Genomic DNA, 27,749 nt, shown 5'->3' with positions numbered 1-27,749 from the left:
CACCCTTTTGGAACTGGCTGGCTTGGAAACATGAGAGTTTTCACTGCATCTTCTTTTGTACATTTCAAGTTGTATACCATGTAAATGTATTAATTAGGTTTTTAAAAGGTCATTAGAATTTGAAACAGCAAAAGGACCTCTTCAGGGACCTGTTATAGAGTAGAATCTCATCTAGTTAAGCCTGTGGCACTTAGAGTCACTTGTGATGCCCATAATGAGAAGCAAGTAGCCCTTTTCCTTGCCCCTCCCCCAGCCTCTTCTTAGCAATTGGCTCTAGTTCTGTGTGAATGGGTTGCCCTAAAAAGATCTTGGAACATTTAAAACTCTATAAAGAAGGCAAGTGTTCAACCTTCTCTCTGGGAGACAGGCAGGGTCTGAGCTCTTGTTCCAGTGTTCTGGGGGACAGCACAACGTGGAGCTGAAATCTCCATCAGAGTCAAGCCAGGACTTGGGAATTAAGGGCATGAGTCCTGGTGATGCTCCACCCAGGGAATCCTGAGTTGCAACCAACGGCAAGAGTGAGTCATGCTGGGACTTCCCTGGTGGCACAGTGGTTAAGAATCCGCCTGCCAATGCAGGGGACTCGGGTTCGAGCCCTGGTCTGGGAAGATCCCACATGCCACAGAGCAACTAAGCCTGTGTGCCACAACTGCTGAGCCTGTGCTCTAGAGCCTGCGAGCCGCAACTACTGAGCCCACGTGCCACAACTACTGAAGCCCGTGTGCCTAGAGCCCGTGCTCCGCAGCAAGAGAAGACACTGCAGTGAGAAGCCCGCGCACCGCAAGGAAGAGTAGCCCCCGCTCTCTGCAACTAGAGAAAGCCCACGTGCAGCAACAAAGACCCAGTGCAGCCAAAAATAAATAAATAAACAAACAAACAAACAAACAAAACATGCTTTAAGAAAAAAAAGAAGAGTGAGTCATGCTGGAGCGGACTATCTGGTGTGGACTGAACACTGCTGCTTGCCATTCTGGTTAAACAGTGAAGGCTGCCCTCCATGAGCCGTCAGTCACTGCAGCTGACCCCAGTGGTGTGCTCTGAGTGGAATTCAGGCTGGAGAAAAAGAGGATACTGGCCCTAGAGTGTTAGGATGCATATAAAGGAATAATTTCAATGAGCCCAAACTCTTGCATCTTCCCATAAAAAGAAAGGCACTAAAATCATAAATTTGAGATGTCTGTTTTTTTTTTTTTTTTTGTGACTAGCAGTAATCTTTTGATGTTTGACTACATGGTTTTTTTCCATCAAAAACTCCTATATATCCTCATTCTTTCCTTATCTTTTGGGAACAGTCCCTAAGAGCTATCTGAGAGGCTGCCTTCCCAGGGTAGAGTCCTCAGTAATGCCCCGAATAAAACATTCTCAACTTTTAGGTTGTGAGTTATTTCTTCCTGTTGGACCTGGAGACATTCCAACTAAAGCAAAGCACACCAGGGAGGAAAGTAGGGAAGGGCTGAGAGTCTGGGTTCCCACACTCTTATTTCTTGCTACTCACCTACTGAGAAAGGCAGAAAGGCTTCCCTTTTCTTAAACTGTCCATTCTCCAGAAAATGCTCTGGATTGAAAACGTCGGGGGTGGCCCACTCTGCGGGGTCCCTGTGCAGTGCAGTCAGGTTAGTCAGGACCATGGTCCCCTGGAGAAGGAGCAAGGACTCAGGTAAGACTTGACCCACACAACACACATATGCAGAGGGGTGGCAGTCCCCCCGGCTCCCACAGCAAGGCTGACAGCACCCTGAACTCCCTCAGCCTCCCCAGTCCGCTCCCTCTGAGCCCAACCCCTAGGACCCTGCTCTTTGCCATGGGACAGCTTACCATGATGGACTAGAATTGTCTGCTGGGAATTTTACCTGGGGAAGTGTGACTACTCAACTGCAGAATGGATCTCTGCAGGGACTTGTCAGTGTATAATTTGGGAGGGAACACGTATGCGTCAATAAGAGAAAAATGTGACATCTCCCACTCTCTTCCCTCCAATGTCTAGTCCGTTCTACAGAGAGTTTCATAATAGAATGAGGTCACCCAGTGAAAGGAACCACTATCCTTCCAGATACATAACAAGAAACCCAGGAGTCCTCCTTAGTGCCTCCCTTTCCCTCATTCTGCCTTCATCCAGTCCTTAAGCTAGGCTGGTCAACTGTACTTGAAATTTCTCTTGATTCTGTCCCCTCCATTTTATGTCCACCACTGCCCTCTGGTCCAGGCTATCACCTTGCTTGGTTATACTCCTATAATAGCCCTAACTATGTCCATTTCCTCTCTTCCCCTTCAATGTGCTCCACACTAGCTTTGAACATGATTTAATCATTCCACACCCATCCACCCACCACACCTGGAACCTGATAGATACTCTTCAATAGCTACCATCACTCTTAGATTAAGGACACATCACCTGCTCCCTGTCTGAGCGACCCTCCTTCTGCCTGCACTCCCACTATACCAAGCTTCCTTCAGTTTCTCAAACATGCCACATGTTCCCACTCATTTCTGTGCCTTTTTACATGCTGTTCACATTGCCTGAAATATCCTTCCTCCCCACTCTGTCATCGAGTTGACTCTTAATCATCCTTTTTTTTTTTTGCAGTAAGCAGGCCTCTCATTGTTGTGGCGTCTCCCGTTGTGGAGCACAGGCTCTGGACGCACAGGCTCAGCGGCCATAGCTCACGGGCCCAGCCGCTCCCCGGCATGTGGGATCTTCCCGGACCGGGGCACGAACCCGTGTCCCCTGCATCGGCAGGTGGACTCTCAACCACTGCGCCACCAGGGAAGTCCTCTTAATCATCCTTTAATCCTCAGCTCAAACCTCACTTCCTTTGGGAAGTCTTCTCTGCCTGCGCTTGCTCCCGTTCCTCATTGCAACTAGCTTGAGTCTTTCTAAAACCCAGTGAGTTTTTTCCTTTGGGCGGTTACCATGGTTTGTACTTATATACTTGCATGATTATTTTCCTCTGAGTTGTTTTCTGAGCCCTAAACGTTTTAGGTGCTTAATGAACATCTGATGAATTAATAAAGAATAATAACTGCTATTTTGAGCACTTTCTATAGTCAGCACAAGGTTAAATAGTATACATGCATGATCTCATTACATGTTCACCTGTGATGTGGATTTAAATGCACTTTTACGGATAAAGAATTTGAAGCTCTGAGAGGTTGAATAAGATGCCCAAAGTCACAGGGTGGGAGGAAGTAGAACAATGATTTGAATTAGGACGTTTGACATCAGAGTTATGGCTCCTAGCCTCTACAATGTATAGTCAATGGGATCTCACAGTTCCCAGGATGATAATTCCAGTCAATATTAAAGATCAATGTTAGAACAAGTCTGTTGAGCTGGGATGATTCCCTGGGGCTAAATGAATTGCTATAAAAATGCAAAGATCACCTGTGAGATAATTTACCTCAGGCTTCACCCACAAGATGATCAATCAGCAAGAAAATAGTAAAAGCAATTGCTGCAGGAATAGCTGCTTTTCCTGGCTCTGCAGGGATGGTGACGAAGGGGTATCCAATGCGGAAGCTCCTCTGGCTTTGCCTTGAGATCATCCCCAGGTACAACAAACAGAGCAACTTAGACAAACTGGATCTAATGAATCCACAGAGGCCCACCAAGGTGGAGAAAGGAAAGAACTGTAAATGTGCAGTGTGCAGAGAGGACACTAGGGGGCATAGGAGAGCTGCCTGCTGATATCCTAAGAGTGGTGTGCAGAGTGAGTGCAGAATTTCCTTTGTGAGGACCGGGAATTTAACAGGGACCCACTGAGGAATATTTCAGGGAGACTCTTTTAAAGTCAAAGTAAAGCAACTCCTGTGGAGAGAACATGGTGTAGTACAAAAAAGATGAGCCTGGGAATCAGAACAGTTCCGTTCCTGGAGCCCAACTCTTGTCATTGTAGCTGAGAGATCTTATGCAAGATTAATTACTCTCTGAGCCTCAGCTTCCAAATTTATAAAATGAGGATAACAGAGTTATTCTGAGGACTGACTAAGACATTTTAAATAACCTATATAGTCCATGGAACATAATCCTATTTAAAAAGCATTGGTTCCTTTCTCTCCTTTTCTGATATTTAATACTGCACACAATTGTATTGCTTTCCCTTGTGAGACAGTCCCATTAAGGGGCTGTAAGTCAAAGCTGGAAAAATACCAGTGGGGATATTATGTTAGAAACACCAGCATCAATGTGATGTTGGCCCAGGAGGTCTCAAATGTCCCTTCATATTTCAACATTCTATAACCCAGGATTATGAAGCAGAATTTTCTAAAGTAAGTCTGGCAGGTCCCTATCCTGTAAGAAGCTCTCCCAAGGCAAAGAAATGGACCTCATGGCAAAGTCTGACTGAGAATTGTTTCTTGCTCTATCCCCAGAAATATTCACAATGCATGTCACGTAGTAAGAAATCTCACAGCAAAGAAAAGCCAGGCTTTGCCTAAACACAGCTAACCTAGGAATCCCCCTTCCCCTCCATAACTCCTATTAACAACCAGTTGAACTAATTTTCTAAGATCATACCCAGGGAACAAAACTAGTATTTCATCTGGCATAATATATCTCTCTCCCTATTGAAGTGATTCTCTAGGACAAGAACACATGTTACTTTTCCAGTTGAGATTCCCACCATTTACAAATATGAACTTGGAGATCTGAGGCTGTGAATGAGCCCCTAATTACCTTGGGCAGGTGGTATCCACCCAAGGTGGTGTCCACTGTCACCTCTCTGGGCACATTCATGGGGATGATGTTTCCCATTCTCTGCACCTCGTGGATGACAGCATTGGTGTAGGGCATGGACTCTCGAGCTGCCGTGCTCGGCTGCTGTGATTGGCCAAGCACCCTGTCGATCTCAGCTTGGACTTTTTCTGGAAAAGCAGAGGAGGTTCTATTATTCTATTATTCCATAACTTTCCTTGAGCCTCGTTAAGTTAAGGAATGGAATAACCAGGATCAAAATGGCTAAAGTTATCGTAGGCTCTCTAGACTAGCTCCTCAGGGAGGTATGTGAGTGGAAAGTGGGCCCTGGTGTGAGACAAATCTGGTGGCAAACTCTTGCTCTACAACATTCCTGCTGCACTTTACTGAAATCATTTGAGCCTCAGTTTGCTCTTCTTATTCGTTAGAATAAATCCACTTCCGCTTTAGGATGTTTTGAGATATACACGAACTGATTTAGGGAAGCAACCAACAAATGAAAAAAAAATCCCATTAATTGTGCCCCAATATCTGTTTTCTTCTTTTTCTACAAAAATAGATATTTTAGCTGGATACCTGGTTGCACAGCTAAAGACTACATTTCCCAGATTCCCCTGTGACTAAGTTCTGACCAATAGAATGTAAGTAGAGGGGATGTTTAATACTTGGAAGAGGCCCTTAAAGGAAGGGTGTGTGCTTCCTCCTCCTTCTTCCCTTCCTACTGGTGGAAAGGCAACCTTAGAGGTGAACCATCTTTGAGAGTGCCAACAAGGGCACCATTCTAGATACAGCAGAGCAACACAATGGAAAGAGCTTGGACCCCAAAAGGGTTCTGCAGAGTCCAGCTTAGAGTTTCTCATTTGAAAGAAAAATAAAACTCCTTTTTTTTTTAACTGAATATTTAAAAACTTTTAAAATTGTGGTAAAATAAACATAATATATAATTTACTATCTTAATCATTTTAAGTGTGCAGTTTATTCACATTATTGTGCTACCAATCTCCAGAAATTTTTATGTTGCAAAACTGAAACTCTACATCCATTGAAGAGGATGCCATTTTGCACTTTCCCCAGGCTCTGACAACCACCATTTTACTTTTGCTTTCTATGAATTCAACCACTCTAGATACATTATATGAAGAGAATCACACAGAATATGCCTTTTTTGACTGGATTACTTAGTTTAGCATAATGTCTTCAAGGTTCATCCATGTCGTAGCATGTGTCAGAATGTTTTCTTTTTTGTTTGTTTGTTTTTGTTTTACGCGAGCCTCTCACTGTTGTGGCCTCTCCCGTTGCGGAGCACAGGCTCCAGATGCGCAGGCTCAGCGGCCATGGCTCACGGGCCCAGCCGCTCCGCGGCATGTGGGATCTCCCGGACTGGGGCACGAACCCGCGTCCCCTGCATCGGCAGGCGGACTCTCAACCACTGTGCCACCAGGGCAGCCCAGAATGTTTTCTTTTTAAGGCTGATTAATATTCCATTGCATTCCACATTTTGCTTATCCATTCATCCATCGATAGTAACTTGGGTTGCATCTACTTTTTTATGCCATTTTAAGCCACTGTTATTTTGGAGCCTCTAATAGGGAAACTGTATCAATACGCTAACTAGGTGGCTTTTAAATTTAAAAAGGACTTCCTTGGTGGTGCAGTGGTTAAGAATCCACCTGCCAATGCAGGAGACACGGGTTCAATCCCTGATCCGGGAAGATCCCACATGCCACGGAGCAACTAAGCCTGTGCACGACAACTACTGAGCCTGTGCTCTAGAGCCCACAAGCCACAACTATTGAGCCCACACACCACAACTACTGAACCCCGCGTGCCTAGAGCCCGTGCTCCACAACAACAAAAGCCACCGCAACAAGAAGCCTGAGCACCGCAACGAAGAGTAGCCCCCGCTCGCCGCAACTAGAGAAAGCCCGCGCACAGCAAAGAAGACCCAATGCAACCAAAAATAAATAAATAAATAAAATTTATGAAAAAAAGTATCTGATAAATAAAAACACAGAGAATTTATAAATAAATAAATTTAAATAAAACCCTGTAATTCACAGTTACAAGTGCATTTTTTAAGTGCATGACTCAGGACACATAAGCATAAATATACACACATATAAAACAAACATTTATTCACATGTATAAGGAAAGAAAGTTTCACGAAAAAGCCTTATCCTTAATACACAGAAAGCACTCTGATTTCCCTAATCTATTTCTTTTAATTTAGGGAAAAAAGTTAGTCTCGATCCACTAAATTGACTTTATGTCCTGTTAATAAACTTTTACCCACAGTTTGCAGAACTGTATCCCAACAGTTTTTATCCTTCATGTGCTTAAACTGTTTTGGGGCCTAGAAAAGGAAAAATGATTGTAACAGTCACTGTCGTCGAAAGGATTACAGTCTGTGGGGAAGGTATATAAATAATGTGTGGTAAGCAAAGTAATGGAGGTGCAGTTAGGCAACCTCTAAAGGAAGGAAATGCTAGTATTTTCCCAGAAGTGTGGGGAAACATCTTAGAGGGGCTGTGGTTGAGTAAACTCTTCAAGCATAGCTAGGAGTTTACCGTGCAGAGAAATCAGGGAAATACATTTTGGTATTATTCTTCTAGGGAAGAGCAGGTGTTACGGCCCAGAGGTACAAATAAGGACAGTGAAATTAAGTGACATATGACTTAATGACGCCCCCATGCAGGGTGGGTAGAGTCGAGGCTGGATGGGCAGAAAGAGGCCCAGCAGAGGGCATGATATACCAGATTAGGGAGTATGAGCATTGTCCACAGGGCAATGGAAGACATTACTTCGAAGGAGGGAGGGCTGCGACCAGATTTCATATGTGAGTGGAATGGAACTCTTTCCTGGAACTCACTACAATGTCAGTGGACTTCACTGTTTTCCCCACTGGACTGGGAGTTTCCTGAGGGCTGGGACTCTCTGTTATAGTTGTGTTACATGGACCCATCACAATCCTCACAGAAAAACCGAAGAAGGTTCCCGTTCTCAAGTCCACCTGGCCCGGTAACTGTCCTACCTATCTCTCCATCCTACCGTGCTACCTTCTGGTCCCACCTTGGGACAGTGTGTTCCAGGGGGCGCCATTCTGACCTGGCCCAGGCCCATCCACTGACATGCTCACCTTGGATTTCGGGGTAGAGGGCCATGTAGAGCAGACCCCACCGCAGGGTGGTCGAAGTTGTCTCCGTTCCAGCAAAGAAGAGGTCCAGGGTGCTGTAGATGAGGTTTTCTTCGTGGAAACTTGAAGTAGCACTGCCCTTATGCTAGAAAGCACAATGATTATTGGATTATTCAGATGGTTCTTAGTTGCCACAACACAGGGGCCCTCATCCTAGAGAAAATGTGGAAGGAGAGAGCCCAGGAGAAATGACTTTCCCTTTGGTCATCTCAGGAGGCAGAGGCTTATTACTGCAACATCACTAGAGTCCTCCTGCCCCAAGTGCTGGAAACTTTTATTAGCTTTGGTGGATGAAACAACACAACTAATTTTTTTACACCCGTAATTTTGGAGAATCTAGCATTACACTGGAAAAACAGCCTTGGGTTCCAATATTAGCCACACCATTCACTATCTGTATGACTTGAGCAAGTGAATAAACCTTTCTGTGCTTATATCCTATTTCACAAAATAGAAATAACAATACTCACCCCTTAAGATGGCATTCTGAATTATGCGAGATGGAAAGGACACATAGCAAATTCTCAACAAATGTTTGTACTGATACCAGAAAGAATAACTGAATTTCTCTAAAGTACAATAATTCTCATATCTCCTTGTTAATCTTTTCCTTTTTAGGTTAAACTTCTCTGGTTCCAACAGCCATTCCTCATGGCACTCCAGCAGCTTTGCCACATTCCTCCAGAAGCTTCAATGCATCAACATTCCTCCCTCTGTGGTCCCACACCTGCACACCATATAGCAAGTGACGTCTCCCCCTCTGGGGAGTAATCAATGCTTCTATTAATGTTATGCCAATCAGGTGAAACAAGAGTGGAGTTGGAAAGAAATCCACATTTCTGCCAACTCTAGGAGAACGAATGAGTAATCTGATGAGTCAAAGATAATGACACAGACGCAGTGATGTGTGCTAACCAGAGGTGTTACTATGGTAAAGGATATACATCCCATTTTGCTTTTTTCCTATAGTAATATTAAAAAGCGGATGACATGGCGATGAGGGAGGAAGGCGAATGTCCGTCCCATTTGAGACTAATCTCTGGCAACTGACACAGATTCACTTGTGCTCTGCACTGGGAGCTGGGGGAAGGGGTAGGTAACTGGGCACCAGTCTGACTAATGATGAAACAGCACTTATTCTTCCTTTTGTGTGTATCTCCCTCAGATATATGCCGAGGACAGAGACTAGATCATGAGAAGGCAGTATTTGGGCTTTCCAAAGCCCTTAACCCAAATACTGTTAAACCTCTATCTTTATTTCTAATTGTCTCATCAATTAACTCATAAATCAATTCTGAGTTAATGTTATTCCTACACTCTATGAAGTATTGCCTCTATTTTCCTCCTCTGTGGTAGGCTGAATAATGACCCACAAAGATGTCCATGTCTTAATCTCTAGAACCCATGAATGTTACACAGCAGAAGGGACTTTGTAGATATAGTGAATTAATGATACTGATATGGGAAGATTATCCTGGATTATCCCAGTGGGCCCAATATAATCACAAGAGTCTTTATAAGAGGGAGGCAAGAAAGTCATAAAGAGAAGATGTGAGGATGGTGGCAGAAAAGATGCTACATTGATGGCTTTGAAGTCGGAGGAAGGGGCCCTGCGGCAGGGAGTACAGGCAGCCTCTAGATGCTGGAAAAGTCAATCAGTGGATTCTGTCCTAAAGCCTCAAGTAGGAGCCAGTCCCTCCCGCAACTTGACTTCAGCCCAGTGAAACTGGTTTCAGCCTTCTGACCTCTAGAACTGTAAGGGAACAAATGTGTGTTTGTTTGGTTTTTTTTTTTTTTGCGATACACGAGCCTCTCACTGCTGTGGCCTCTCCTATTGCGGAGCACAGGCTCCGGATGCGCAGGCCCAGCGGCCGTGGCTCACGGGCCCAGCCGCTCCGCGGCATGTGGGATCTTCCCGGATCAGGGCACGAACCCGTGTCCCCTGCATCGGCAGGCGGACTCTCAACCACCGCGCCACCAGGGAAGCCCCATGTGTGTTGTTTTAAGCCCCATGTTTGTGGTGATTTGGTACAGCAGCAATAAGAAACCAGAATCCCCTCATTTGCTCTCTAAGAGTAAAACTCAGGTAACAGCTCTGGTTTCCTCACCTTTTCTATTTCCTTGAGGTAAGCATCAATGAAGTCTCTTGCTTCAGCAGGATTCCAACCTCTCTTGTGGTTTTCAATCACACGGGCAACAAACATTTTCAGTTTCTCCCAGTTCCTGAAGAGCATTTGGTGGGGTCCAGGAAGGAAATTCATTATCCTTGGAAAGACATTGTAGAGCTGATGGAGAAAACAAAACAGTCATGGAGACAAGGGAGTGCCAGTTTCCTACTTTTGAAGACAATGAAACCACATTCTCTTTCCATCTCTTTTATTTACTTAAATTTAACACTTGGAGTCACCCCTGACTCTTCTCTCTCTCAACCCTCTTCTTTCCCCCCGGGCAAAGCATTTCAGCTCTCCATCCAAAATATAACCAGTCTCAGACCACTTCTCACCACTCCATGTGCTTTGTCTTCCTTGTACAAACCACCAACATTACTTACCTGGATGCTGTAAAGCCTCCAACAGGTTTCCTGATTCTATCCTTAACCCCATTCCCAGTCTATTTTCCACTGAGCTGCCAGAGGGACCATTTAGCTGTTTAATTGATTATTTCACTTTTTGGCTCTTCCAATGATTTTCCATGACATTTAGACAAAATTCTACACCATTCTCCTAGCCTGGAGCTCTACATGAGCTGGCCCCTCACCCTCTTGCCACCTCCTCTGCTATCACTCCCTGCCATCTTACTCTCTTTTACTCTTTCAAGTCCAGCCCCATTGGCCTCTGTGAAAACATAAAAAATATTCTTGTTTAGGACACTGCATTTGCTGTTCTTCCATCTAGAATGGTTTTCCTCTGAAATCTGTATAACCCCAGTTCCTTTAATTCATTAATGTGCTGCTCAAATGTCACCTACTTGGACCTGTCTTACCTGATAATCTTACAGTTAGTAGCACTTCTGGTACTCTCTTTCCATTCCTTTATTTTGTTTTATTTTTTTCTCTGACAATTATCATTAGTATGTGTATGTATATATATTTAGGTGTGTATGTGTGTGTGTGTGTGTGTGTGTGCAAAATGTCTATCTATGTATGTATCTATGTATGTATCTATGTATAATCTATGTATTTATCTATATATATACATACCTATGTATGTATGTATCTATGTTAAATATGTACGTGTATTTATTTGTCTGCCCCCACTATGATGTAATCTCCATGTGGCTAAGATATTTTTTACTGAAATAAAGTGGTCTTTGAATATATTTTCTCTAATAATACAGAGTAGAAAATAGATAGCGTAAGGTAATAGAAAGTTGCCTAGATTTTAAGTGAAACAGGCATGGGTTTGACAATTAGCTCTGTTTCTTTCTAGCTATAATACTTCGGTAATAATAGTAATAATAATAATAATAGTAGTAATGATGTGATTTGTGGCTACTTTAGCTGCCAGTGGGGCCTGATGGTTATTTTCATGACTAAATGACATGAGATCTATACTGCACTTGACACAGAGCCAGTAGACTACTATGGGATGTGCTTACATATTCCCATATCTGCTTGCACACATCAGGATGATCCATTTCATCTTTAAAGGACTGCTGTAAAAACTTATTTGAGATAAAGTATGAAGAGTTGCCCATCAAAGTGCCTGGTCTACTTTGGGTCTCTAAGAAATGCTTCTTACCCCTGCCCTACTGCCCCATCCTACCCTCCCAGGATTTCTGTTTCCTGGGAACAGTCAGCCGGGTACCCACTGAACTCCCATGACTTCCTAGGTTCTGTCTTAACAGGAGGGAAGAAACTGGAATAACTGGATGGGCAGCTACCATGGTTAGAAGTGAGAACAAGGAACATTATTCCAAAGTAACACTGACAATAAATCATAATAGCTCACATTCATTATGCCCCTTTAATGTGCCAGGAATCATGCTAACTACTTTATCAGGATTGGTGTGATGGATCCACAAGTCTCCAGCTAAAGATACTTGTTAAGAATAAATAAAACCCTTGGGGCTGATTTTCCCCTAGAAGTGTCTTCCAAATCCAGAAATGTGGCTGAGAGGCCAAGAAGCTGAGTAGAGGTTTTGACAGACTCACAGCACTGGCAGGACAAAAGTGGAGAGCAGGGCCCACCAAGGAAGGGGTGAGTTTGACCCCTCTAAATCTATACCCTACAAAGTTAAAAGACTGATAGTATCAAGTGTGGATGGACATGTAAGTAGTGCAACCACCTGGGAAAACTTTAAGTATTTTTTACAGGTGTAAATGCAAGAGAAATGAGTGGATGTGTCCACATGAAGGATTGACAAGAATGTTCATTCCAGATCCCCAAACTGGAAGTCCCCCAAGTGTTTATTAATAGGGAACAGAATAACAAATGGGCATATTCATAAAATAGCAAAGTAAGCAGATATTTTTTTAAAAGTGCAACTAACATATGAATCTGAAAACAATGTGCCAAGGGAGAGTCAGGCAAAGAACAGTACTTCTGAGGGAGGATGGACACGGAGGGCTAGGAAGGGACATGGAGAGGAGAGACACAAAGGTGATGGCAATATTGCGCTTTTTAAAGAAAAGAACATAGGTCCGTAGGCGCACTTCATGTAGTTTTTTACCTTACACAAATGTTAGAAACGTTCTTTGTCTATAGTCAATATTTAACAATATGATATAAAATACTAAATTCAACAGATTGACTACAAACATGTTTGTGTTAAAGTAAATTTTAAAAGGTTATATGTTAGCTTAAAAAAAAAAAAAGGAAGAGCTCATCTGTGTCCGACATCAGCCCAATATCCTTATCCAAGATAGGAAGTGAGGACTGCCTCACCTGGCACCACATTGATGTCTCGAGATATGTGACCTCATCCAGCAGCCTCAGCAGCTCCTGGAACTGAGTGTCCTCGTAGTCAAAGCGCTCCCCAAATGTGATGGAGCAAATAATATTGGAAACTGCATTGTTGATTTTGAAGTGAGGGTCGAAAGGCTGTCCTAGAGGCAGAAGAAGCGATGGATCCTTCAGATTGGTTTCCTTCTCTTTCCCTGAGAGTCTACTCTACATGACATATGACATACTGACTACAGAACCACCTCTGAGGCTGTGGCCCCAGCAACCTACACAGGGTCTAACATACAGCAAGCATTCAGTCAATGCCTGGGAAGTCAAACTGATGACCAGGATTTAAAACCAATAATAAGGGCTTCCCTGGTGGCGCAGTGGTTGAGAGTCTGCCTGCTGATGCGGGGGATGCGGGTTCGTGCCCCGGTCCGGGAAGATCCCACATGCCGCGGAGCGGCTGGGCCCATGAGCCGTGGCCGCTGAGCCTGCGCGTCCGGAGCCTGTGCTCCGCAATAGGAGAGGCCACGACAGTGAGAGGCCCGCGTACCACAAAAAAAAAAAAAAACAAAACAAACAAAAAAAACAATAATAAGTTTAATACCCATCTTATTCTTAATTCTTGAGCTCCATGAGAGCAGGTCATGGTTAGCTGTTCACTGTTATCCCCTCAGTGCCCTACATAGTGCTGGGTGCAGGACAGGCACGTAGACTCTTATTAATCATGAGCCACAGTTCCCTGCACCTGTCCTATGATACACTCACCGTCCTCCTCTCCTATTGCCTGGATGAGGAAGTGGGTCTCTTCCTGAATGCGCTCCTCTAAGCTCTTCCTTCCTAAACCAAAGCTCTTCAGTGTTGTCAGGGCAAACCTTCTTTGTTCCTTCCACACCTGGCCTATGGACATGATCAAGCCTGGGAAAAAGAAAGCCAACATTATGAAAAGAAAGCCAACAAGAGCCATGGGGGTAATGCATCAGATGGAAGGAAGGAGAAGGGCATTAAGGCGCTTGAAAACTATTCAGAGAAATAATCCCAAAGCAATAGATATAGTGGCTAGCATTTACTGACTGCTTCTAATGCCGGACACTTAAACATTTTTAATGCATTGTGTAATTTAGCACTCACAGAACCTCTCTGAGGTAGGTCCTATCATAACTGCCAACCCTCCCAACAATTTTGTTGATAAGGAAACTGAGGCACAAGGGATAAAAGGAAACTCCGCAAGGTCTCAGAGTTAGTAAGCAGCTGAACAGGCATTCAAATTCAGTTCTGCCTAACTCCAAAGCCCATGTTGTGATTACTTGTCACATAAGTAACTGTAAGTATTTATGTTATGCAACATACTAAGAATGCACTTAGGGATTAGACAAAAATCCATACTCATAAGGAGGCAAGGCCTTTAGGAGACGTCCTGTCTAAGCTGGACCTTAAAAAATAAATGAATCAGGGGCTTCCTTAGTGGCGCAGTGGTTGAGAGTCCGCCTGCCGATGCAGGGGACGCGGGTTCGTGCCCCGGTACGGGAAGATCCCACATGTCGCAGAGCGGCTAGGCCCGTGAGCCATGGCCGCTGAGCCTGCGCGTCCGGAGCCTGTGCTCCGCAACGGGAGAGGCTGCAACAGTGAGAGGCCCGCGTACCGCAAAATAAATAAATAAATAAATAAATCATTCAAGAGCATGGAAGAGTGAAAAATCTATGCAGAAAGAACAACACAGGCAAAGGAAAAAAAAAACATCTTGGTGTGTTCAATAGATGATCATTTATTTCACAACACAGGTGAGGCCACACTTCCTTCATTTCTTCACTTCCAGAGCACTCTTCAACTCCTTCTAATATCTGCCTTTGGCCTCTACCACCTCAAGGACATGGCCTTCCCTGCTGTCCAGTTCAGGATCCTTTTCAACGTCATCTTGATGTGTCAGCAGCATGAGACACTTCTTTCTTCTCTCTTTTCCCAGGACGTGACACTCTCCAATTTTCCTCCTAATTCTCTGACTGCAGAGAACTTACCATATCTTTTGTTAATTCATCTTCTATTATATTTCAAAATGATCTAGTTCTCCATTCAAGTTCTGCAAGCCTCTTCTCCCCTTATCTGTGCTCCATTTTTGGGAAAATCTCATTAGCTCTTTCTGTCCCTCAGCTCCAGACATACATACAAGTGTCTGTTTGACTCTGCTGATTTAAAGGCATTTCAAACTCAGCATTTCTATGACGGAATTCATGATTGCTCCATATACAACACCCCACCCAGGCCAGCCAACACCTTGCCCTCCTCCAAATATTCCTCCTTTCCTTTACCTACCCATTTGGGTGTCTACCTCAATACCTCATTCTCTCTCTGTCTAGGTCATCATGTCTTAGTGGATTTGCCTCCTGAATATCTTAAATCCATATATCTTCACGGCCACTCTCCTGGCCTAACCTACTGTACTGTCATTTCTTGCCATCTCCCTAGTTCAAGCCACCACCTTCTCTAACCTAAAATGCTGCAACAGTCTCTTGCTCCCTTTATTCCATTCTTGACATTGCAGCCTAAAGAAGTCTTTAAAATGTACCACGTAAGTACGATGATTCCTTTCTCTACTGAAACCGTTCAAGAGCTTTCATTATTATTAGGAATAAAAAGCAACATCCTTAACAAGGAGATGCATGAACTACTCCTGGCCAAACTCAGCACCTTCATCTCCCTTTAATTATCTCCGTTTAATCCCTGTGCTTCCCACACTGGCCACCTTTCAATTCCTCAGTTCACTGTCGTTCCTCCCACCTCAGAGACTTTTCATACTCTATTCCCTCTGACTGATTGCTTCTTCACACTTGTCATTTACTTACATTAGCTTTTCCTGAGTCTCTGAATTAGATTAGATAGACCTAAGAAGTGCACCCTCCTCTTATCTTCATAACAGTTAAGGCCTGAAATTATTAGAGTAATTGATATTGTTTTCATGAATGGAATGTAAGTTACAGAAGAACAGGATTTTGTCATTCTCCTCACTGCTTTGGCACTGGTGCCTAGCACTGGGCTTCACATGGCTGATAATAAATAGAGTGAATGGATGTAGAGTTAATGGATGAAATATTTCAAAGAGGAATTGAGAAGCACCTGAAAAATATGGTGCTTTGGTAGAAGAATAAATCTGAGTTTTTCATTTAGATTTTTAAATGTGTTCGTTTATTTAATGATCATTTTAAGTGTTCATGCCAAACTCTTCTAATATAGATGGAAGGGTTAATATACCTTGTGGGGCACAGCCTTAATAATAGAGCATAAGGAACTAGAGGCAAGAAGGGATTACATAATCAGCAGGAGGAAGCAGACCCACATCCATTTTCCCAGGGAAGAGACCTGAATGGGACAGCAGAAAGAGAGAGTGAGAACGCATTGCCTTTCTCAAAAAACACATCACATCACTGAGTGATGTGAATACTTACTAATTAGAGCTGCCAGAGTGGGTTCATGCAGGTGATGCAGCTTCTCTCAAATCCCTGACATTAGGGCTAACCCTGCCAGGTTCCCTGAGGGGGTGTCTGTAACAGGGAAATGTGGCCACTCAGCTTCTTTTAAATACTTTTTTTTTTTTTTTTTTTTTGCGGTACGCGGGCCTCTCACTGCTGTGGTCTCTCCCGCCGCGGAGCACAGGCTCCGGATGCGCAGGCCCAGCGGCCACGGCCCACAGGCCCAGCCGCTCCGCAGCACGCGAGATCCTCCCGGACTGGGGCACGAACCCGCGTCCCCTGCATCGGCAGGCGGACTCTCAACCACTACGCCACCAGGGAAGCCCCACTCAGCTTCTTTTAGGGGCAGGAATTTTATGGGCCTGGTCCCTGGGAGTGTTGGAGAATTACAGTCACAAAGGTACCTTTCACAGACTACAAGAATATCAAACGCACACATCTTATATTAGCCAAGAAACTTACCATTTTTCTTAAAAACACGTTCTCGAATAGGGGTTATAGGGCGGTTCACAAACTTTTGCTCCTGGTGGACAAGGACTTCTTTGATTAAGGGCAATCCAGTTATAATAACTGAAGGCAAGTCACCGAATTCCAGGCTAAAAAGGTTCCCATATTTCTTCACAAACTGAAAGATAGTAAAATAGTCACAGAATATGCACATGTCTGTGTGTCCAGGAATAGAGGGTTTGTGTAGCTGTGGGAGCTTGGATGGGGGGAGGGGGTGCCTGTGTGCACACCTGTGTGTGCACTTAGGTCTGATGGTCTGATGGGGATGTTTCTACCTGTTTCCATTTCTCCTCCTCTCCACTAGACTCGGGCTGAATCCACTACAGGACATAGACATTCCTTATAAACATTCATTCATATGTTCAACTTCCTCGAATTGAGTGAGTATCCACCCTTAGTCCTGAGAATAAGGCCTAAAGGTTTAACAAAATACACAAGGTCTTTAGCTGCAAGCATCTTAAAATCTAGTGAAGGGAGAGAATTCATACATGTGGCTCACCAGAGAAGGCTGGGATATGTTTAGTGAACGTGGACTTCTTAGTAAATCATATCTGTTTAACCAGGAGAGAATGTCCCCTTCCTCAACATGTTCTAGGTGACAGAAAATTCATTATAGGGCTGGGACCGGGTATGGAGAAGAGCACACTAGTTCTGGAGCCGTGTGCAAATCTTAACTCTGTGGTTGACTAGCTGTGAGCTCCAGGGAAAGTCGCCTCACTTGTTTGGAGCCTCAGCTATAAAAGGAGAAAATTATTCTTCCCTCAAAGGGTTCTGTGAAGAAGAATGAGAGCAGTGATGTGAAAGGCACTTTGTTCCCTGGTACCTGGCAGACAGCCACTCGAGCCTCTGGGGAATGAATGGGCTCTGTGTGCAAAGGGATATGGAAGCACTTGCTCATGTGACAGACAGGACAAGAGCGCAGGGATGATGTGCGAGAGACAGGAGCTGGTGGTCACAGACAACCACGTCTACTGGGTGCCATGATAAGCACCTTTCACATTTTATTTCATTAACCTCACAACTACCCTATGGTAGTAATGATTTTCCTTGTCTTTCAGTAAGAAAAATGAGTCCTAGCAGAAGTAACTTAGCCAAGGTGACAAAGCTATTGGGTGTTGGTGAAATTTGCCAAGCATTATGTAAGATTTAAGAACAAAGCCATGAACCCGAGATGGTGCTTGGACTTTAGAGTTTAGTGGTTGTGACAGAATGAATGTGAGAATGAGGGTGAGGGAGCTGGGAGAGGAAGAGTGAGACAGAGAGAATGGAAGAGTGTGTGGGTGTGTCAGGAGTGTACACAAATGTTCAGGTATGTGCAAATACGGCTTGGACCGCAGTCAAGGGTCATAAATTAAAGTCTTCCCTGACATGCTTACTCAAGAGAGGAATCTAAGTAGACCTGCCCATTCCTGCAGACTGCAGGGCTGTGTCTTACTAAGGCTGTGGTGTCAAACAGAAGTGCTCATTTCCTCCAGGTATCTGTGGCCCCACCTCCCCAGCTGCCATGCACTTATGCTCGCCCATGTTGCCTCAAGCTCCCTGGACTGTGTCACCCCTTCAGAGCAAATACTATTGATTTAGTCTCATTCCACCACCCTGCTCCCATATGAAAGACCAAGCCTGAACTCCATCCTTCCATTGTCTTGTTGGTCTACAGTCTTCCATCCATGTTTGTTCATCACTAGCACAGTAAGTCTGTCTTGCTAGAAAGAGCAGAGCCAAGATTCCATCTTAGTCTGGTCTGCCTCTAAAAGTGCACGTCCTGTTCTAACAAATGGCAGGAATGGGTCTATATAAATCAAGACTTTTTATTTCATCACGCTGAATGCCTGGATGAACTTCTTAGGTTTTACAGAAAGGATTTCTTGACTATTTCAGAATATACAGTAAAAATACTTTTGGAATGGCTGAAAATCTCAGGTTAAGCTAAAGGACTCCTAACTGACAATGTATGCAACCTGGAATCTCAGCTTGTTCTTGGAGGGGACTTGGCGCTCCAGTAGTGTTTACTGAAATGAACTTCTACAGAGTTTCACCTCTTACCAACTCTCTGCCCACGTATATTTCTAGTCCGACAGAGCTACATCAAACGTTTTTATGGCATGATCAACTGCGTAAACATGGATACATCAAAGGACCTCCTGCAGCCCTGGTACCAACAGTGGTGATATCTACCAATTCTTAAGTAACCATGCCAGTCATGTGCCATGTGCCAATGGCTTTACTTGGAGGTAAATGTAAGTCCCAGTGTCATCTGAGAAGTAAGGTAGAGAATACATTTCGATGTACAAAAACAAACAAGTTCTTAAGAAAAAGACAGTGTAAGGGAAAAAAAAAGAGGTTAGAAATAAGGTTGTTCAGCCTCCTACACTATTGGTGGGGATGTAAGAAGGTACAGCCACTATGGAAAACAGTATGGAGGTTCCTCAAAAAAACTAAAAATAGTGTTGCCATATGACCCAACAATCGCACTCCTGGGCATATACCTGGACGAAACTATAATTCAGAAAGATGCACGTACCCCTATGTTCATAGCAGCTCTATTCACAATTGCCAAGACATGGAAACAACCTAAATGTCCACCGACAGATGAATGGATAAAGAAGATGTGGTGCATATGTACGATGGAATGCTACTCAGCCATAAAAAGAATGAAATAATGCCATTTGTAGCACCATGGATGGAACTAGAGATTATCGTACTAAGTGAAGTAAGTCAGAAAGAGAATGACAAATACCATATGATATTACTTGCGGAATCTAAAATATGACATTACTGACACAACGAACTTATCTACGAAACAGAAACAGACTCACAGACATAGAGAACAGACATGTTGCTAAGGCAGGGTGTGGGAGAGGGATGGTATGGGAGTTTGGGGTTAGCAGATGCAAACTATTATGAATAGGATGGATAAACAACAAGGTCCTACTGTATAGCACAGGGAACAATATTCAATATCCTGTGATAAACCATAATGGAAAATAATATAACAAAGAATCTGTATATATGTATAACTGAATCACTTTGCTGTACAGTAGAAATTAACATAGCATTGTAAATCAACTATGCTTCAATTAAAAAAAAGGTGGTTCAGGAGGCTAAAACAGGCTTAAAATCAGAAATGAAAATAGAAAGATCAAGAGAAAAGGAATAGCACAGTAGCTATAAAAGGCAAATAAAAGTAATAGGTTACAGGAAATTTCATATGAACGATAAGTATTCCAAATGTAAGATGAAGCACTTAAATAATAAAGTAGAGCAAAATAAATGTTTAGAATAAAAAAAATTAGAAGTGGTGAGTTAGTGAGACAAGAGACTGAACCATGAGATATAAAGTTGAGGAAGATTCTACTTAATTTAAGTTCTTAAACTCAAAAGCCAACAGAACAAAGACAGGAAAAAATAAAACGGAAAAAAGGAAGAGCGTATCAATTCTTATTCCCACTAGCAGTAGGTGAGAGGGTCTGTTCCTCTGAAAACTCACCAGCACTGAGCTCTGTGCTCAAGGAGCTAAGATTCTCTCTCACTTGCTAAACTGTATTTTAAAATGTGTCACTCAATGCATTTGTATTGCTTTTATAGTTACAAAGCGTTTCTATCCAATAAAGCACCAAAAAGAAACCTAAGGACATAGGGAATAAAGCTTCATAACACTTCTTACACTTTTTAAGTCATAAAATCCTTCAAAAATCTAGTATGTCATGGATCTGGTAAAGCAAAAGCCTGTACACATGCATACATTTATGCATAGATGCAGTTCACCAGTCCCCTGGGGTCTCTGAACTCCTGCTAAGAATACTGGTCTCATTGGTAGTTCTTCGGGTTATGCTAGGTTTCTGGGAACAGCCTGTGGAAATCAAATTCAGTTGTCAGGCACCTTCTGACATTGCTATGTTATATGTGAGGGCAATACAGAGATCAATATGCTATGGTGTTTTCCTGAAGTGTCAAAGCCTTTCGGGGAAGGCTGACTACAGAAAAAAACTAACGCACAGTGGAAGATGATACATGTTATAATGCTGAAGCAAGGGGCATGACGCTATTGAAAGAAGAGAAGAATTCCACTCCAGGTACGGGAGAAAGCTTCTAAGAGGAGCTGATATTTGGGCCAGATTGTAAATGAAGGTGTGGGTACCTGCAAAAGGATATGTGTTGTGAAGGCAAAGATTTTAGGCTGTGGGAATAGCATACACCGATGCAAAGACAGGAAAATGTGGGCTTTCAGGAACAAGTGAGCTCTGTTTTCTGACGGCAGTACAGGTTCATTAGAGAGCACTAACCCTGTGGTTGGTCAAGGCCGGGTGCTAGAGGTACAGGTCCTTAATCTTAAGATGCCCCCAATCTAATGGAGCATACAGATAAGTAACCAGTTCTTATTATTACCATTCTGTACAATAAATTATTAAATGGGGGAAAGCAGGAAGCACATAAGGGCACCAAAGGCTAGGATAGGTTTCTGGGAAAAAAATACCTTCTCATTTGTGTACAGAGAGGGGAAACAAGCCTGGCAAGGTAATGTGAGCTAGACCAAGGATATACAAGTGTCAAGTGAAATATTTTGGATCTTGTTTTGTTTGCAACTAGAAAACTGAATAGGAGAGGTAAGGGCAGTGAGTGCTTAAGAACTTGGATTTTTGAAGTCATACAAATCCATTTATATCCAGCTTCTACTTTCACTTTCTATGTGATTTTTGGTCAAGTTATTTAACTTCTCTGTGTCCCAGTTTCCAAATCTATAAAATGGGGGATATTACTAATTCCCATCGTTGGGATGGTGGTGATAAGTAACCATAATACTAAAATAAATAATAAAATTATTTATTGTTATTGATATATTTGGGAGTATATTTTAGCAAAAGGACTCTGGTTAGATCTGGACAAAGGAATGGAGGGGAAGTGGCCAGAGAGTGGATTAATGCAGCCCATGGAGCAATCAGGCCAGACAAGGTATGCAACCTCAACTGGCTTTTCCTTGAGTTTGTTACTATAAATTTTTGAAGAAAGGAGGAGGGTGGTAGATATAGAAAGAAGCATCAACTATGTGCTAGGCACCCTGGCAGTAAACTGATATTCATGAACTTGTTTGATTCTTATAATAACCCTACAATGTATTCTTTGTTTTCAGAAAAAGAAGCACAGAGATTTAGTGCCTAGCTGGTGGTCATAAATTTGGGCTCTTCCTAACTCTCTCTGTATGTCTCATCCTTAACTGAAAGCATGAAGATATTCTCTCTCTCTCCTTCTGAGTGATGAAGCTCCCTAAATATTAGCTGGCCACATGACTTTCCAATCAAAACCACATTTCTCAGCTTCTCCAGGTGTGGCCAATGGGACGTAAGTAGTGGTGATGTCTGCATCTTCTGGGTCATGTCCTTAAAGGAAAGTTGCTTCTCACCACCTGCTCCTTTCCCCTTTCCATGGACTGGAACTCATACATGAAGATGTTGTAGGACGAGAGCAACATGATAGAAGGAACTGGGGTTTCTGGATGACCTTGTGTTACAAAGCCGCCTTCCTACCCTGGTCTTCCTGCCTACATCTGAACTCACTTCTGAGACAGAAATAAATTTCACTCTTTTTTTACACCACTGTATTTTGGGGTCTTTTTATTACAAGCAGCTTAATGTATATCCTCATAATACATTTATCCACCTTATCTACCATTCTCCCACTTTAGTCCAATAAGATTTTCTCTTATTTAAATACATGCACATATAGCTGTGGTAGAGGAAGTTTAGAAAAAAAGGGGAAAAACAAGAATGGTTCATGGTTCCCATCATGCGATACAAATAGGCCAGTTTCTTCACGGCCCTCTCACTTTGTTTTAGCTCATGTCACTTCCTCCCATTTAAAAATCTCCTGTCCACTTTACTCCATATAACCATTTGCCTAACATTTCTTTCCAGTTCAGCCAAATTTATTTCAACATTCTATAGAGGTTATCCCCAGGGCTTCCCATGCACAGTGATCCCACCTCATGATATCTCATTTGGTTACCAAAAGTTTATACACACATTTCATCATACACTGTCTTGTACTGTGCCTGTCATATAATAAGCACTTCATAAATGTCTGTTGGATAAATGAACCCCTGGATAAGTCAATTATCCTCTAACTACATCTTGAAAAGTCAGCATAAGTCAGAGAATAGGTTTATGAGTCAAATAGTCCTGCGTCCAAGTCCTTGTTTAATGTTATAGCTGATAGGTAATGATAGGTAAGTAAAGATAGATAAATAGGCAATGATAGGTAGTTAATGATAGGTACTTAATGTTTCCAAATTGCTGGAATGTAAATTTAATTACAACTAAATCATACCATTTAACTCCATTTTTTTTACAGCCAAAAATATTTCATTGCAAACCTATATAAAATAAAATTTAACACTTCTGGTGAAAAATCTTTGGGCCAGAGATAAGACCCTAGCCTCAGTTTCATCCCTGGCCAGTTTTATGACATGAGGCAAATCATGTAACCTCTTTAGTCATATCTATCTTAATGGTAAAACAAGGGCACAGACAAAGTTTCTGATTCCAGACAAGAGTGAGTAAAAGGATCTCATTTTACTCCTCCTCATCATCATGATACTGACACATACAAAAAGTAACACCAATAAAACCCTGTTCTCTGTAGTCAAAGGACCAGATAAAGGGTGGTCCACCAGGACAGAACATTTCAACCTTTCTACCTTCCTTTTCTGGAGACAAATACCATAAGAGATGTGACCCTCCCACATCCTAATGAGGGGCTACAGCAGTGAAGAAGATGCATGGAAACTTGCCTTCATCCTACCTTTGCAATAAGGCGGTGCCCCTTCCCTGCTGACTCTATGAGCTGAATTGTGACTATCACCCCTGAATTGCAGTAAAGAGACTCCTTGAAGTAGTCAGTGGGCAAAATTCTGATTTCTACCATTCCACAAAAATAAGGAGGCACCTGTATCCCATGGAGATGATATGGTTAGATTACTGACTTCCCCCCACTCCCAGTAAGAAAGAGGCTACCCTACTCAGAGGGGCCCCAATCTTTTGTCCCCATCCTCATTCTCTCCAGCCTGCACTGATGAGAATGTGGGTTGGAGTCCTATGGGAGTGGACAACACATAAGTGGGGTAGACCAGTATAGTATTGCAAAGACTTTATAACCTAAATTGACATTTGAACCACAATCCACAAAAGTGAACATTCTGAATATCAACAGATTGACTATCTGCTAAAATAAAAGATTTACATAGAGTCCAGAGTCACATAACAAAATACACCAAATGTCCAGAATATAGTCCAAAATTACTCATGTTACCAAGAACCAGAGAAATCTCAAATTGAATGAGTTGAAACTAATACTGAGATGATAAAGATGTTGGAATTATAGGATAAAGATTTTAAAACAGCTATTGAAAATGTTTCGATAAACAATTATACTCTCAAAAAAAATTTTAAATAGAAAATGTTAACAAAGAACTAGAAAATATACATAAGAACCAAAGAAATTTTAGAACTGAAAAATACAATAATGTAAACAAAAAACTCAATAGAGCAACTCAGTAGCAGAGTGGTAATGACAGGATAATCAGTGAAATTGAAGACATCAATAGAAAGTATCCAATCTGAACAACACAGAGAAAATAGATTGAGAAAAGATAAAACAACTGAGCTTCAGGGACTGATATTAGAATAACAAAAGATCTGTCAGTTGTGCAATCAGTGCCAAAGAGTACCAGAAGGAAAGGAAAAAAACATGGACTTGAAAAAATATTTGAAGAAATAATGGCTGAAAAATTCTCAAATTTGGTACTAGAAAAACGTACAGATTCAAGAAGTTGTGAGTGAACCCAATAAATCCAAAGAATTCAACACCAAGACATACAATCAAATCTCTGAAACCAATAAAAACAAAGACAACTTCTTGAAAGCATGCAGAGGAAAACAACTCATTACTCATGGGGAACAACAATTCAAATTACAGCAGATTTCTCAGCAGGAACTAGAAAGGCCAGAAAGAAGTAGCACAACATTTTCAAGGGTTTAATAAAAGAAACTGTCAACCTAGAATTCTATATCCAGTGATAATATACTTCAGAAAAGAAGGTGAAATAAAACATTCTTAGATGAAGGAAAGCTAAGAGCATTTTTTTGCCAACAGACCAGTTCTAAAAGAATAGCTAAAGAAAGTTCTTCAGTTAGGAAAGAAAGAGCAACAGAAAGGGTAAATAAATGGGTAAATACTGTAGACTAATCTTCTCTTCTTGAATTTAACAAATCATGTTTGACAGTTAAAAGAAAAATTATAATACTGTCTGAGGCGGTTCTCAATGTCTGTAGAGGTAATATTTAAGACAAATTATATATTATAAAGCAGGGGAAAGTAAAAGGACCTAAAGAGTTTTAAGGTGTCTGTATTCCACCTAAAGTGGTAAACTGTTGATACTTATTGCAATAAGTTATGTACGCACAGCATGTAATCTTTACAGCAAGCACTTAAAAACAATACAAAGAGATATACTCAAAAACACTATAAATTAAAATGGAATTCTCAAAAAATGTTCAAGTGACCCACAGGAAGACAGGAAAGGAGAAACAGAGGAGTAAAAAACAAAGTGAAAAATAGGAAACAAATAATAAATTGGCAGATTTTTGTTTTAACAAATCAATAATTACATTAAATATAAATGATCTAAATTCACCAATCAAATGTCTGATATTGGCAGAATGAAAAAAATTACCCACCTATATGTTATCTACAAGAAATTCATTTCAAATAAAATGGTATAAGTAGATTAAAAGTAAAAGAATAGAGAAGCATATATTATGCAAATACTAATCAGAAGAGAACTGGTGTGGCTATATCATATCAGATGAAGTAAAATTCAGGCAAAGAAAATTACCAGAGATAAAGAGGGACATTACATAATAAAGAGCCAATTCACCAAGATGACATAACAATTTTAATGTGCATACACCATCTAAAAGAGCTGCAAAATACACAAATGAAAACTACCGGAACTGACTAGAGACATAGAAAAACAAGTAATTATAGTTGAAGACTTCGACAACCCTCTCCTAGTAACTGATAGAATCAGTAGACAAGAAGTCAACAAGGGTTCAGAAGAACTAAAGAACGCAGTCATTTAATTATATCTAATTGACATACAATATAGAACACTCCACCCAACAACGGCAGAATTCACATTTTTTTCAAGTATGCATGGTGCTGTATCTTGGGTCATAAAACCAACCATAACATTTTTTAAAAATTGAAATTATGCAAAATATGACCTCTAACCATAATGGACTCCAACTGGAAATCACTAACAGAAAGAAAACAGGAAAATTTCCCAATATTGGAAATTAAACAACACATTCATTAAAGAAGGGTACAGTTTAGGAGCCTAATTTTAAAACTCTGTAGACTAATCCTGTACCAAATGTGTGTTTCTCCCAGAAAGTGATAAAAACCTTCTCCATCTGAATCTGAGTTTGTATTATAGGCTTGTGTTTAAAGTGCTCCAGGCATTTCTAGGGAAACGGGAACTATTATTTGTTGGGCACCTACAATAAGCTGTATTAACATTGACCATTCACTGTTTTATTTAATGTTCACACCCACCTATCACAGTGTTGTCTGTCAGCAAGGTACCTGTGCTGAGAGGCAGGGAAGCAGCTGAAAATGCTTGAGAAAGTGCTGGATGTTGAAGGGAATTCTAAGGAATTCAGAGTGGCCACAGTTAGGCAGCCCTGATGGAAGATGATTATAAAGAAGTGGAAAGAGGCTATAGCAAGATTTCCAAGTGGCTCCCTAAGGAGTCTGAAAGCTGGGAAGCAGCAAGAAGCCTTGAGAAAGCCTAAGCAGAGGAATGACATTTTAAAATGATTACTTTAGTGAGAGTGGATTGCAGGGCGAGGAGGCTGAATGTGAGGGGCTCAGTCCTTGTGGGGATGGGAGCAATTCATTTGAAAAGTGGTGAGGATTTAGGTAGAAGTATCACCATTTCACACATGGGAAACGGAGCCTCCGAGAGGAAAAGTACCGGATTTTCCCCCCCAAGGTTAATAATATTAAAAATACAAAGTGATTATAGTATAAATACAATGTCCCAATAATATGTAACAAGACACACAGTTAAATGACTTAAAGAACATATCGTGTCTGGCACACTTAAATAGTAAACAGTTAACAAAATTTCATCCCTAGAAGTGGAATCATGCTGGTTGCTGGTGAGGAGAGCGAGGCTCAAAGCTACCCGGGTGCCCGCTTTAGCCTCAGAGCCCACAGCCCCCGCCCCAGCCTCCCGCCCTCGGTACCCGGAATGGCCCTTGTCCTGCAGATCAGGGTCAGGACGCGGCCCTGGCACCTTCGCCCACTCCTACCCTCTGAAGCGACAGGTGCCCCTTCTCAAAGTCCAGATGGAAGAAGTTGCCTACGAAGGGCAGGCGCGGGGGTCCCGGCGGGTAGTTCTTCGGGCGCCGCCTTTTGAGGAAATCAGCAAAGAAGAGAAAGGCGACGGCCCCCAACAGGACAGTGCGGGGACGGAGAACGGTCCAGAAGGCAGCCGCCAGGGAGCCCACCGCCGCGAGCATGGCGGCAACCTCGGCTCGCTCTTCCGCGGTCTGATCCAGCGAAGGTCCCGGAGGCTCTCAGCCTCTAAGCTGCCAGCACTGCCCTCCTTCCCCGCCTGCCCCCGGCCCCGCCCCGCCCCGCCCCCCCTCTCCAACCCTCACTCCGCCGCGCCCCTACCCTGGCCCGCTAGGCTCCCGCGAAGCCTGGTCTGCATGACCCGTCTGGGCTCTTCCTCAGGCCGCGCCTCCTGCCGCGCCCCCAACCCGCCTCCACCCGGTCCTCTACTCCCCTCTGCCTTCTCCCAGCCCGCCTGCCGCCCACCAGATGCCTGTGGCCGGATTCCTGGGAGAACAGCAAGGGTCTCGGAAAAGGCCTGGCTACAAACGTTTTTATTAGCTAGTTAGAGAGCCTGTCTCTCTGTGAGACCATCGGGGCTCTTGGGTTTA

General features: G+C 42.6%; 1 protein-coding gene across 3 annotated transcripts in view; it reads right to left on the bottom strand.

Annotated features, from left to right (window-relative positions):
* LOC132516158 (cytochrome P450 2J2) overlaps positions 1-27,337 on the bottom strand; it is a 31,467-nt gene extending 4,130 nt beyond the window's left edge. For 2 of the 3 annotated variants that reach the window (XM_060142564.1, XM_060142566.1), the window contains exons 1-8: positions 27,114-27,337; positions 16,699-16,861; positions 13,541-13,690; positions 12,770-12,930; positions 9,992-10,168; positions 7,827-7,968; positions 4,673-4,860; positions 1,496-1,634 (exon numbers count right to left, since the gene is read on the bottom strand). In XM_060142564.1, coding sequence (XP_059998547.1) covers positions 1,496-1,634; positions 4,673-4,860; positions 7,827-7,968; positions 9,992-10,168; positions 12,770-12,930; positions 13,541-13,690; positions 16,699-16,861; positions 27,114-27,323 — 1,330 coding nt within the window. In that variant the 5' untranslated portion in view covers positions 27,324-27,337. The remainder of the gene's footprint in view (positions 1-1,495; positions 1,635-4,672; positions 4,861-7,826; positions 7,969-9,991; positions 10,169-12,769; positions 12,931-13,540; positions 13,691-16,698; positions 16,862-27,113) is intronic. The other variant, XM_060142565.1, reaches the window with a different exon arrangement.
* Between the last annotated feature and the right edge of the window lie 412 nt (positions 27,338-27,749).

The sequence above is a fragment of the Lagenorhynchus albirostris genome, chromosome 2, assembly GCF_949774975.1.
Source record: "Lagenorhynchus albirostris chromosome 2, mLagAlb1.1, whole genome shotgun sequence".
Taxonomy (NCBI): Eukaryota; Metazoa; Chordata; class Mammalia; order Artiodactyla; family Delphinidae; genus Lagenorhynchus; species Lagenorhynchus albirostris.
Note: the sequence above shows the minus strand (reverse complement) of the source record. Positions and strands in the feature narration are given on the sequence as shown.